Consider the following 13,007-nt stretch of genomic DNA (forward strand, 5'->3'; position numbering starts at 1 on the left):
GTATTAAAATAAATCAGTAGGAACAAAAGACACTTCTTTTTGCCCCATTTGGATCTTAGTGAAAATCAATTCCAGTTGGTGGGTTTACACTATATAGAATTAGTGTGTAGGAAATTCCAGTCAGATCTAGGGTGTCCTTGTGTTTTTGTGTTTTCTCCACAAAGTGTTTTGAAGTTATTAACCCTTTTTGGTTCACTACTCAAAGGTTTCAGTGCTTCAAAAAGAAAAAAGCCTCAGGATTTGTGGTGTACTTGTTTTGAAAGGATTTTCACTTCTACAATCAGCATTTTGAAGGTCCTTGTTTTGTATATTTATGCTGAATTGTAAGTTGTTGCATGATATTTCATATGAGAGTCATTGCTAGAGCTGAAAATAAGTTCTAGTTTCTGATATTGTTACTTGGTTCCCCTGCCTCACATGACTTTCTGAAAACTGTCTTTGTGGCTTAGCTTTTGCCAGAGAGGTCGATTTGATTGCTGATTTCATACCACTCTTCAGACTCGCAGGGTGTCATCTGGTTAGCTGGAGATGACGGGTCTTGAGAACTGCCCGAGTCAGAGCAGCGTCTGGTGGATAACTGCCTGATGGAACAGAGCTGCAGAAAGTGGCGATGCCTGCGGTAGGGTCTGGGTCTGTATTCTGAGGTTCAGGAGCAGCGAAGGAGCTTCCATAGCGCATGCTCCTATAAGACAGGAGCTAATATCCCCGCTTTCGTTTTTATTACCAATCAAATCCTTTGTTTCACTTAATCACAGATACAGAATAATTTTTCCTCACAAAGTCATCGCTGTTTTTCTCCAGCCCATTTATAGTTACAGATTTACCTCTGTATGGGTCTAAATCGCTGGCTATGCACATCACACGAAATGTCCTTTAAATCTTTTGATGCTACTGCTTCATAGTCTATTTATGTTACTAAATATAAACTTAGTGGTGTGCTGACATAATAAGACTAATGAGAGATGATTGAAAAATGCAGGCAGCTGTAGGAGTAGCCGGGTAGCTTGATCACGGACTGTTAGCACTCTTCATGGAAAGCAGGAGCAGTATTTTCATGTATATGAAGTGTCTCTAATGACACTTTAAAGACCACTTTGAAGCGGTCTCATTTGAAAATTCCAAGGAGAGAATAGTTTCCTGTAGTTTTAGCTAGGCTGCAGTTCAAATATCCACTATTCATGCCACAAGTACTGCTGAAATACTTTTTATGAGTTCCAGCTGTGATACTCAGAATTTGAAGGGCGAGAGCTGGAGAAGGCAGTGCTTGGTGTTTGAACAGAATGTGACAAATGGATTAGACTAAGCAATGGCTCATTAGCACTTTTCAGCAGTCTTTTAAAATGAAAGAGGAGAGACATTAATATGATGGAAAGAAAAGCTTTCTAGTCCTCTTGAACTAGGTGTTTGGGAAATGTTATGTTAGAATATGATTTAGTCATAGAAGAAGGACCCCTCTTCACTTCTGCTTCAGGAAAAGCAGGAATCCGTGTTAAGGAAAATGCATTTATTATATTTTGTTTCATCTGATGAAACAGATGATGGCCTGAACACTGACAAAAAAAAAAAAAAAAGTCCATTTCCAGGGAACATTATGGTCAGAAGCTCTATTTTCTTACCCACACTTTTCCTAGCTAACAGGTAAATTATTGTATTTCTAATCAAATTTAATATATAGGGGAAGCAGTTATGTAGAAACAATTCTTCCTTAGATCCTAATTAGCTTGGGTTTGAAAAGGCAGGAATGTATCCAGAAAAACTCAGGCTTAAGGACCAAATCCTTTGAGTTTGCATGGTTGAGCAATTACCATGTAAGCAATGTCTCCGACTTCAGAACTGCTTGTGTGAAGTGTCACCCGGTTAGCTCGGGGAGCAGGGGAGAGGGAGAGGGCTGGGTCTGAGTTAGCCTTGCTGCTGCAAGCAAGCCCTTCATAAGGTTTTGGAAAGGATTTTTGTCGTGTTTGCACGACATGTCTGATTCCTGGGTTATTCTCTTGAAGACACTGACCGTGTTCTAGATTTGTACCACTGAAAAGAACTCAGAATCTGGTCTCTTCTCTTTGTTTTTCCATGCTTGTTTGTATAAGGACATGCAAGAACCAACGTACTTGGTCAGAGCAGAGGTCCAACAAGCCCAGTCCTGGCAGTGATCAGCAGCATGTGCTTAGGGAGATAAGAAATAGGGCACTTTTATTTTTTTTTTCTTTCTTTCCTTTTCCCCTGGCACATCCTCTCAGTTCCTGGCAACCTTTAGTGATTTAGAGACCTCCTGATGCCGTTGTTCAGGTCTCTAGAAAGGATGTAATCTCGATGGCTAGATTCTTTTCGTGTGCTCTTTCCGGACAGCCTTGATGCTTGCGAATCACAAATACAGACTCAAATAAAAAGAGATACTTTCTTGTGTATACAAAAAGTAACTTATCTTAAAGGGCATAGTACATGAAATGTTATATTAAAAAAAAACCCCACACAATATTTGTTTTGTAACTGCAAGGAATTTAAGTACTTAGTTCACTGCTTTGGTCTCCTAAAAAAGCATATAGTGAGGTAAATTATTCTTAGTCTGACACAGTAATTTTTTGTATATGTATTTCGTATTTATCTTGCAGCTTCTCTACTGTGCATTTTAAATAAATGCACTTAAGAATATATGTTAGATGTATATCCTTATTTGCTGTAGCATTAATATTCTAAGAAAATTTAAATAATTTTACTGCTTTTGACACAACCTATCAGCCATATTCAGGGCCTTGTAGGTTGCACCAAACAGGGAGAAAAACTGATGATTTAATCAAGTAGTTCTTTAGTGCAGTTCTGTTTGTTTTTAAAGAATGTGTATGCTCTCCCATTTCCCAGTATACTGTAGAAATTAAGCAATAGGACATAGATTCGAGTCAGTGGGCCAGTCTTCTTTCTTTGCCAGTAATCTATGCTGCTTTCTCTTTCTGTTTCTTAGCTTTCTCCCAGATTCAATCTGCAAGTATTTTCCTGACTCCTTTGATTTTTCCATTTCTTTCTTCCTATCTCTGTAACGTTCCTGGGCTGCATCTTCTCCCTTTTTCTCAGTTCTATTACGACAGTGTCTAGGCTCCTGCATTTGAATTTCTATTCCAGCAAATCCTTTCCATGCCCCAGAGACCTTAACTGCTTCTCCCAATTTCCTGAATAAAGGATGTTTCTCACACCCACCAGCCTCAGAGAGGTTTCATTCAGTCCCTCAGCATAACAAATATTATCTCGATCTGAGATAATACAGAGAGTGTCTCACAGAGTACTTGTGTGCAAGTATATGTGAATCAAGTCTCTGAAACTGATTATTCATAAAATGAGATTAATTGTACAAAAGCAAGCCACATCCTGGTCTGTGCTAGGAGGAATGAGATCATCAGAGCAAAGGAAGTTGCTATCCCCCTCCGCTTGATGCTGGAGAGGCCATACCTGGAACACTGTGTCCAACATCGGACCCCAAGCTTTGATTTAAGAAGGAGAAACTGGAGCAGGTCCCATGGAGGGCTGCCAGATGGTCAGAGGCCCAAGGCGTGTGACCTTTGAGGGGAGGTAGTGGGAGCTGGGCTTGTCTCGTCGGCAAAGAGGAGGCTACGGGATGATCCAGTTGCAGTCTACAAGCACCTGGAGGGGACGTAGGAAGGTGATGGATCTAAACTCTTCTGGGAAGCAGCAGATGGTAACTCAAGGGACAGTGGCCACAACTCGTAGCTTGGGAGCTTCAGCCTGGACATTAGGAAAAGCTTTTTTGGCACGAAGGTAGTACAGCACGGGAAGAAGCTACCCAGAGGGCCAGTGGAATCTCCATTTTTCAAGACTTGACAGAGTAAAACCACAGCTAACGGAGTCTGATATTGTCAATAGCACTGCTTTGAGCAAAGGTTGAGCTACGTGACTTTGAGAGGTCCCTAACTTTGCTATGGATCTTTGACTGGCTGAATCACGATTAGAATTTCATAAAATTTCATAAAGTAAAAGTACTTTAATCTGTGATTCTTCTTCAAGTAATCCTGCATACATAAGTTTCACTGCTGGGTACGTGTGCACTCAGGCTGGACACTTCTGGGCGGCAAGACTTGTGCAGGCAGCACGTGCAGCCTGCACGTCCTTTCTGTCCCTCAGTGGGGACATAAATGGGATTGCCCCAGCAGTTCTTTCTCATCAGTGGCCAGTATAATGAGTCAGAGCTTATCTTGTTTGTTTTATTTAAACTGAACTATCTGCCAGTTTTTTCCCAACAATGCTTTAAAAAAAAGGAAAAAGAAACTGCTTTCTCTCTGTCCCATTTTCTATATGCTGTGGTGTGGTAGTTAGCTAAAAAGTAGCAAATCCACTAGTTTGATATCCCCAAAGATGTAGTGAGAAGTGGACTCGATTTCTGAAATTGAAAGTAGATAAATTCTGTAGACATGTATTTATTCTTAGGTAGGCACGATCATTTTAGACGAGAGACTTAATGATAGTTATGAGATAGATTTGTACCATGACCACCGTTGACATAAGCGGGCAGAGCTGTGTCTCAACCAGCAACTGAGCGGGTGCTGCCAAGGCAGACAGGTCTCTAGTAGTGCCTGGAGCTCTGCACATCTTCAGTGTCAGTTCATGTTTGAGCTGTTTGAGCTGGGCAAATGAACCTCTCCAGAGACTCTAGTTATTGGCAAGTAGTCTTCCTTTTCTTATATGTGCATGAAACCCTAACCTTTTATTTAGATAAGACCAAAAGTTTCAGAAAGTATCTTGGATTTTTGGTAGGATTTGCAGGAAAAGTAGAAAATTGCACAGCTTCATCATACATTCTTTTGAACTGATATCATTGTGAATCTGCTGTGAATTAGCTGGAAAATTGATGGCTTCCAGAGTCACTGCTCACCCAGGGTGAGTGTATTTCACATTGTTTTTTTCACTGAAAACGTTACCAGTTGTTGCTATTCACAAAGCAGAAACTGGGGCCTTTACTCAACACCGTGCTGTTGGCCGAGTGTCTGGCTAGGATGCAAACAGGGTGGCTAAATTGCTGCAACCCATTTCCAGTTAGGCTCAGCGCCTGGTGTTTTCCAGGCACCGCGGACCATATAAAAACGGGAAGTCACACAGATAAGAAGCAGTTACTAACTTAGGTTCTTCAAGATGTTTTTTTTTGTGTGTGCTCTGTGCTGTGCCACCACAGTCTCGGTCCTCCTCACAACAAAGTCTCACTCTGGAGAGAATATGATGCTGCTAAGATGCTAGGTGGTAGCTAAAGCAGTCTCTTCTCTTACCTCTTTTGTCCCTTTCTGAAGGCAGTATTGATTGCATGTGATGTCCGAAAGGCTACTGGTGACCAAAAGTCTCTGTCGTCATAGTGTCATTAGGTTCACATGCACCAGCTATGGGATGGGCCTCAAAGAACCTCCCTTGCTCTGCCATTTCATAAAATAGGTGAATAGTCACTAAAGAAGTCTGTCCAATTTTCATGTTTAGTAGAAATGGTCATTGAAAAGAAGAAGATGCTGTTAAAAGCATATACTAAATACAGCGAGGTTTTATCCAGGTCAAAAGGCTTGTTACGCTGATTTTCCCAGTCCTCCTTCCCCTAATGACCAATTAAAAAAAAGAAAAAATGAAATGAAACAAACCTCAACTGATCTTTAGAAGAATGGATTAATGACAGTAAAAATGATCAAACAAACTATTTTCTAGGGTTTTACCTAGGATCCAGGAAAAACTGTCTTTTCTTGTTTAATGCCTGGAATGAGATGTCCTGTGTCTGGAAAGTGTCTAGCGTGTACTTAGAAATATACCTAGAAGTAAAAACTGGTTTTGATGCTATGAAAAGTCACTTCTAGCAGCAAGTTTCCATAGTTTATGACTGTAGTAAGATAAATTGTGAGACACAAAGATAAATAAAATTAAACATGAAAAATATTGAGATGGATTTGATTCAGAACTGACCGGGACTGAAGTTTCTTTAAAATGTAATGCTGAGGTTAAAATAAATATTCTTAAAACTTTTAAATGAGTATCAACTGATATTACAAAGCATGAATGATTTTCGTTGATTTTGCTTATGTTCTGCATAACATGTTTGTTTGCATTACTAGAGAACACTGTTACTTAAGTATTTGAATATAGTATTTTTCTTTATTTAGCAAGTTCTCAGCATAAGTTTCTATTTGCATTTCCATTACCCGTATTAGTTTCCTCATTTTTGTTATGTCCTTCAAACCCAATAGAAAGTGGTTTTATTCAGTCTCTGTAGGTTTCTGCTCAGTCTGAGTTTCTGCTGAAAAGCTCCTGTTGATTTGAGTGGGAACTCTCTGTAGCCAAGACTTGCAGAAACCAGTCATATAATTGAATCCATCCATTCATTCATGAAAAACTTCTATCCAGTGCTCCGTCATTGTGAAAACTTCCCAAAACAAATTGAATAAAAGAAAAAAGAGCTGAAAGACCACCCAAAGTACAAGAAGCAAAATAAGCATCGTCCCTTTCCTTTCCCTTTATTCCAGAACTCATTTCCATACTCCCACATCTAGCGACAGGGAAAAAGGCCCCGCTTACTGATAATTGCCAGAAATCTTCTAGAATCACAGATTTTTTAAAAGTAATTGTCAGAATCAGGTGTTTGTGAAAAGCTGCCCTGAGAGCTTCGCACTCCCCACGTGAGGAAAGGCTAACGGCTCTCCTTTTTGTGCTGTTGATCTACAGTAATTTGATCTTAATTTAATCTGCTTTAACAAAGCGGTCACACTGCAGTAGAATTTGCTGTTATGAGTTTTAGATTGTTCCCACATGCTCAGTCTAACATCTGCTTGGTGTTTGAAGCCAAGGTTTCCCCCTTTTTCTGTAGGCATTCAGAGCCATTTACTTAATAAGCCAGTGTCAGGATGAATGACAGGAAATTAAAGTTGAATTATTTAGCTTTGGAAAACTGTACAGAACAATACATTACTGAAGAATGCCCAGTTGAAGAAAGTAAAGTAAACTAAAGTGCCTGCAGGTGGTCTAATCTGTCCTGAGCGTACTTGGCCACCGCTTCCTGTCGTTAGGAAAGGCAAGGATACCCAGCTCTGAAAAACAAACGTCCTGGCGTTGGTTGGTGTCTATTGTGCGGTTTTGATAACAGACCTTAGATAACTTGGTGATTGCATGACTTTGATTACAATAGGAGCTTTGTCGTGGAAGGTTTAGAACAGCTGAGAGGAAGTTCTGGCAAAGAGCGCTGTCGCACAAACACAGTTTTTAAATAGTCAGAAGTTGTCACTGATTTATCTCCGTTGCTCCTCTGTTCAGCAGTAAGCCCAGATGCAGGGAACCGAGCGGAAGCTTGGTCGGCCTTACAGCCGCACTCGTGCGAAGGCATTAAAAAACGATAACCAGTGATTCCCAGTGCTTCTGACGAGCAGTTATCCTCCCCTGACCATATATTTTGTGAATACCTGTGATGAATAATGTACATGCTACAAGACAGCAATATTCACTCCATTCAAACTTCAGGAACTTATTTCACATTAGTCAAATAGAAATTGCAACAGAGCATATATAAAATTAATTTTAACCTGTGAATTCTAGCTTTTTAATGATAAGACTTTTTCAGTGGCAATACAGTTGTATCAATTCCTTTAAACAACCTCATCAGTAAGTTTGAAAATTTTTATATTTAACAGTTTTCTTCTTTTTTAGAACACTTATTGCTGAAAAACTGTGGGGTGTAGAAAACATGCATGAATATTCCATTTTTTGATTTCATGAAAATAATGTCAGACGTAGAAATGTTTGCTTATAGTGAATCTCCTGCTAACACATTCCATGGAAAAATGAGAGTGCTGGTTACAGATTCCCCAGCTTCACATAGTTCTTTCTACAACTTTGAACTAGAATGTTTTTCATAAAAACAGATGTTTTACATAGAAAAATATAAGCTACTTTTCATATTTATAAAAATACGTTTCACCACAGAACTGTGAGGACTGTTCTCCTCTTCCTTCCCATGCTGCATCCTCAGAAAGTGTCACAGCTGCTTAGGAGCCGAGCCGTAGGTGAGGCAGGTAAGAAGGGCATCCTAGGGCACCTGCTGCTCCCCTTTTCGCCCCCCACAACGGCAGCACTGTGTGAGAACGTGCAGTTACTGTGCAGAGCAATGAAATCATTTTGGAGAAGATGATACCTCTGTGCTGCTAGGAGGTTCTCTTTTCTAAGTGTCCTTTCTAAGAGTCTTCTGAGAAATGGTCAAAGTGTCATTTGCACATTTATTTCTTCAAGAAATCAGTGAGCAGAGTTTGGAGGGCTGTGTTCTTCTGCTATTTAGTGCAGAAGTACTGGTACATCCGTAAAATTGGCAAAAATAAAGTTAAACCTGTGGTTTTGTCTGGCCAGTGATTAAGAATATATTCTTATTTAAAAAGTATACTATTCTGATGTTGAATTATTTTTTGTGGACAACTGGTCACCCAGTGATAGGACAAGTTCTTAAAAAGGGACTAAAAAGCCCATACCCTTTAGGGAAAAAGCTGTTGAAGCAAATAAACTGATTCAAAATCTTCTAGGAGTTCATATTAAAAAAAAAAAAATTGGAGTGAATTTTCGCATACCTTTGACTGTTCTATTCACTGTCGTGTTATTTTGCTGTAGTATCACAAGTGGTCACTTATTTATAAAGCATGACCCGCAATACTCTGGGGAAAAAGAGACAGATGATTTGGTATAGCGGATGATAGTGGAGGTTGGAGACTTGGAGAGCAACATGAGAAAGTAGACTACTTCAGAAATAATAGCCCCTGAAATGGAAAAAAAGAATACAGAGCATGCGAACAGTGAAGCAGGGTCATCGAGGGGAAGAAAATAAGAAAAGGCTCTGCTCTCCGGTTGGAGAGGCCTCCAGCCGAAGTTAGCTGTGCTTCCTGCTGCATCCGTGGTGATACTGAAAAGGTCCGCTTTTCCCCATAGGAAAATATTTCAGTCTCGATTTTTCTCTTAGAGCTTTCACCTGTGTTTCCAGATGAGCTAAATTACTTGCATAATCTTGAGAATACCATTTTTTTGAACAGCATATCATTATGGACTCTAGATTTTCCAAAACTGGTACCTGAAAACCTGGGTGAATACTCCTGCTCTGTGATTATCCAGTGTCATAATAGTTGCAGCAAATGACTGATGACAACTGAAAAGTCTTTTGTTCCAAAACCTCTTTTTCCATTGAAATAGGCACATAGTAAAAGTTACAAAAATTCAGTAAGTTCTCATGTCATAAATAATAACTTTAAGAATATGAATCAACATTAGATTTGGCTTCTTGGAGGATATTTGAGAGGTTTTGAAAACTGAGGATTTTGCTTCTCTGTGTACGTAGAATTTACCTCTAGAGAGGAAGTCAGCTGTTTTAGTTTGCTACTGCGTTTTGAGGAAAATTCTTGCTTTTTCTTCATTTCTAGGTTCATTGCAATGTTCTGTCCTACCCTGTTTCCAGGGGTATGCCTTTTTTGTAGAAAGAACTTTGATTTCAGATCAGTTTTACGTTTTCTTGAAAGCCAGCTCTCATTGTTCATGGACATATTTAGATATGTTCATGAGGATCAGAGTCAGATTAAGGTTCATGCTGTTATGTTATGGGCTTCAAATCTTTAAGTTATTACTGTGCTAAGATTTCAGATTTAATTTTTAAGATTGTATACTAGTGTGCCACAGGTAAAACTCTAGATGAGATTTCTTTGATGTATAACTGTATACAAATGTATTTGTTGTTTGAGACAAAATGGTCTAATATATATAACTAAAGGATTTTAAGTAAGCTTTTAAAAGTAGTTTGCACGCATAAACAAATTAACAGATTTACTTGTAAATGGTGAGAAAATTCATTCTGTTCTAACAAGGCTGTATTTTTGCATAACACACGCTTATTGCCGGTGTGCAACAAAATAGTTGATTCTTTTCAAAGCGCAGAACTGAATTCTGTCTTCACTGCAAAACCATGCTTGAAGAGACCAGGATTACTAAAAGGGTTGAAAGCTAATAAATCGAAAGCATTGCAGTGTCTGTTAGGAGTAAATTTGTCAGTTTTTCATTTAAGTGTGACTGTACAGAATGAGTGATATTTAACTACTTTTATCATTACTTAGTATTTTCTTAGGAAGATTTTTTTTTTTCCAAGTGAAAAAAAAAGAATTAACCCAATCATATAGATGAAAAGGACTGGAATTCATACTGGAAAAGGACAACGGCTGATTGAAACTGATGGATAATGTGTTCAAAACAATAACATTTGTCTAAGAAAGTCTAAGAGAAAATATGTAGGAGCATTGGGCCAATTTCAATATTTTATATGAAATAGCATTTGCAGCTTATTTTCCTGTCCAGCCTCCCGCATGCTTTTGCTCTCAGTATTATGTGCAATTGTTTTTATGATTTAAAGTATTATGCATTTACAATTAGTTTAATTTGATATTTCCTGGTAGAATAAAAAAAAAATCTAATAATATCAAACCAGCTTCGTAATATAAATTCAATCTGTGCTAGCATAAGAATAAAAATTAAAAGACTGTTCTAAAATTAAATTTATAGCAGTGCAACATCTTTCCAACTTTTTCAGTAAAAGTAATTTGTTATTCCTAAGGAAATGTAAGCATCTGGCTTGTATGGTTGTAAGCAGTGACAAATCAATTCAAATATTAAAAATCATAACACTGTACTGTTTACAGGGATGGATATTTTGCATTGTTTAGATCCGCGTGTGCTGGAATGAACTGGCTTGCCTGTTTGAGTTGGTAAGCTCGTATGTGGGAATGAGGAGCTACATATCTGAGATGCAAATAAACACGACATGTACAAAAGTTAATTATTTTAATATAAATACAGACATGAAACCGATGTGTTTTAATTTCAGATTTAACGAATCAAGTAGAGGTAATTGGACTCAAGCTTCAGAAAGTAACAGCTGAAATGGACCACTACAAAAAGCTGCTCATGTAAGACTTTCATCTGCTTGACTATTCCGCATCTGTGCCTAAAGCTGTAATTGCATGCTTCTTGCAAAGAGAGAGAACTGCACTGCTGCTCGTCCGAGTGGTTTGAGAAGGTTATGACCAATAGAGAAAATATTTTGTCTTCATATTAAATAGTCTGTATTCGTAACTGCCTGAACATGTCTGTGGAAGTAGGGATTTCTTTCTCCAGCTGTGTTTAATGATACAGCAAAGAGGAGGGTTAAATCAGCTATATCTGACACTTCATTTAATACTCAAGTTTAGGATAAACTTTGTGAGCCCGCTTAACTTATGGACTAGAAACGTATGTGGAAAGTAGCTCACATTCTAGATTTGGGGTGGAGGGAAGAGTGTAATAAGACTATTCAGAAACTTTATTATTTGATCAGTGACTACGATTTTTTTTTAATTTTTACCAAATGTAAATTTACTGTGAATATTTCACATACATCAGTAGGTTATTATGATTTGTGATTTTACTGTGTTATGCCTATGGTTTCAGATAAGAGTATGAAAAATCTAAATTAACAGAGAAAAAAGAAAATATCATCAAATACATGTCAGAGCTGTTGAAGCACACTGGCTGAGGAGAGAGCGCTCATCACAGAGCTGCTAATAACTCAGCCTGAGCAAGAGCAAGCACGTCTGAAACCACTGGCCCGTGCCGCCGTCACGCAGCAGTGCCCGTCCTGGCACGGGGAGGTGCCGGGTGTCGCTGGCAGCAGCGCTCCGTGTTCGGTCCCGCTCTCGGGGGAAGGAAGGCCCCACTACTTCTGCCGTAGTCCGAAAGTGAAGGGAGGGAAGAAATGAGCCCTTTATCAAAACTTGAGGAAATAAGGGGAGAGGATACACCTCTTTTTAACCATTGTTTGTGCTGTTGCACACTGTTCTTCTGGGTTAGTTTTTAAACATAAGAATGGAAAAAACAATGTGACATATCTATTTTTTTCAAAGAACGCAATCCTGTTTCAAAGAGGGAAAGGAGGAAGGAGCTGGTAATGCGACTGCGAAAAGCGCTCAGCTGGAGCCTCGGGGTTTTGTATCTTCTCTGGCATATATGGAGGAGGCTGTTAGCTTACCTGAGCTTCACCTGAGCTTGGGCCACGTGAGGTGTGGCCTACCGACCACCTTCCCTGCTGATGGCCGAGGAGAGGGGACGCGGTGGAGTCATGTCATTTTCCAAAGCTTCCCTCTCGCCCTGAGGCTGCTTTCCGCTGACCGCAGTAGGAGCTGTGTTAGGCACCCCAAATCCAGAGCTGTAGCTGTGTGGCCCGGATCATTTACTGAGTCTGACTCCGCTTTGCTTTCTGTTCGGGATTGCTTTCCATCGTGGTGGGCTCCTCTCAGAAGAGCACAGTGGTAGGACACGGGAAAATGGGTACAGCTCGGAACCTGGGATGTTCTGACTGGATATAAGGGAAAGCTTTTTCATCATGCGGTGATCAAACGCTGCAAAACGGGCGTAGAGAGGTTGGCGCATCTCAGTCCTTGAAGATACTCAGACCTCAGCTGAGCGTGGCCCTGAGCAACCTGATCTAGTTAACGCTGCTTTGAGCAGGAGGTTGGATCAGATGGCCTCCAGAGGTCTCTTCCTAACTAAATTATGGTCCTTAATGAGAGTTTTCTCATCATTTTTAAAAGCTGTAGGATCAAAGACCTGAGTGCTTTTCTGTATTTAAAATTCACATTGCTTGCTTTCTAGAATAGAAAATAATTTAGAAATAGCATCAGCTTTTATAACACAGTAATGAAAATAAATGTTACTGTTTGAAATATTAAACTCAGGAGTGATGAACTAGTAAGGCCAATCTTAACACCAGCTATTATCACTTTTTTTTTTTATAGGTTTTCCTGAAATTTAAATGATTCTTTTATGATATGTACTTTCTGTTTTCAGTTCCTATATTCAGAGAATCTGATCATAACAAAGTTGCAAATATTTAGAATGCTTAGCAACAAAGTATTTTAATGATAATGGAAGTGTAAGTATGAAAAAAAGATTTCATGAGCACAGTTATATACACACTAAAGTGTTTCCAAATGTAA

General features: G+C 39.2%; 1 protein-coding gene across 1 annotated transcript in view; it reads left to right on the plus strand.

Annotated features, from left to right (window-relative positions):
• Window positions 1-13,007, plus strand: part of LEKR1 (leucine, glutamate and lysine rich 1) — a 68,595-nt gene that overhangs the window by 38,895 nt on the left and 16,693 nt on the right. The window contains exon 6 of the mRNA XM_067302223.1: window positions 10,862-10,943. Within this exon, the coding sequence (XP_067158324.1) occupies window positions 10,862-10,943 (82 nt within the window). The remainder of the gene's footprint in view (window positions 1-10,861; window positions 10,944-13,007) is intronic.

Source organism: Apteryx mantelli, chromosome 9, assembly GCF_036417845.1.
Source record: "Apteryx mantelli isolate bAptMan1 chromosome 9, bAptMan1.hap1, whole genome shotgun sequence".
In the NCBI taxonomy this organism is placed as follows: domain Eukaryota; kingdom Metazoa; phylum Chordata; class Aves; order Apterygiformes; family Apterygidae; genus Apteryx; species Apteryx mantelli.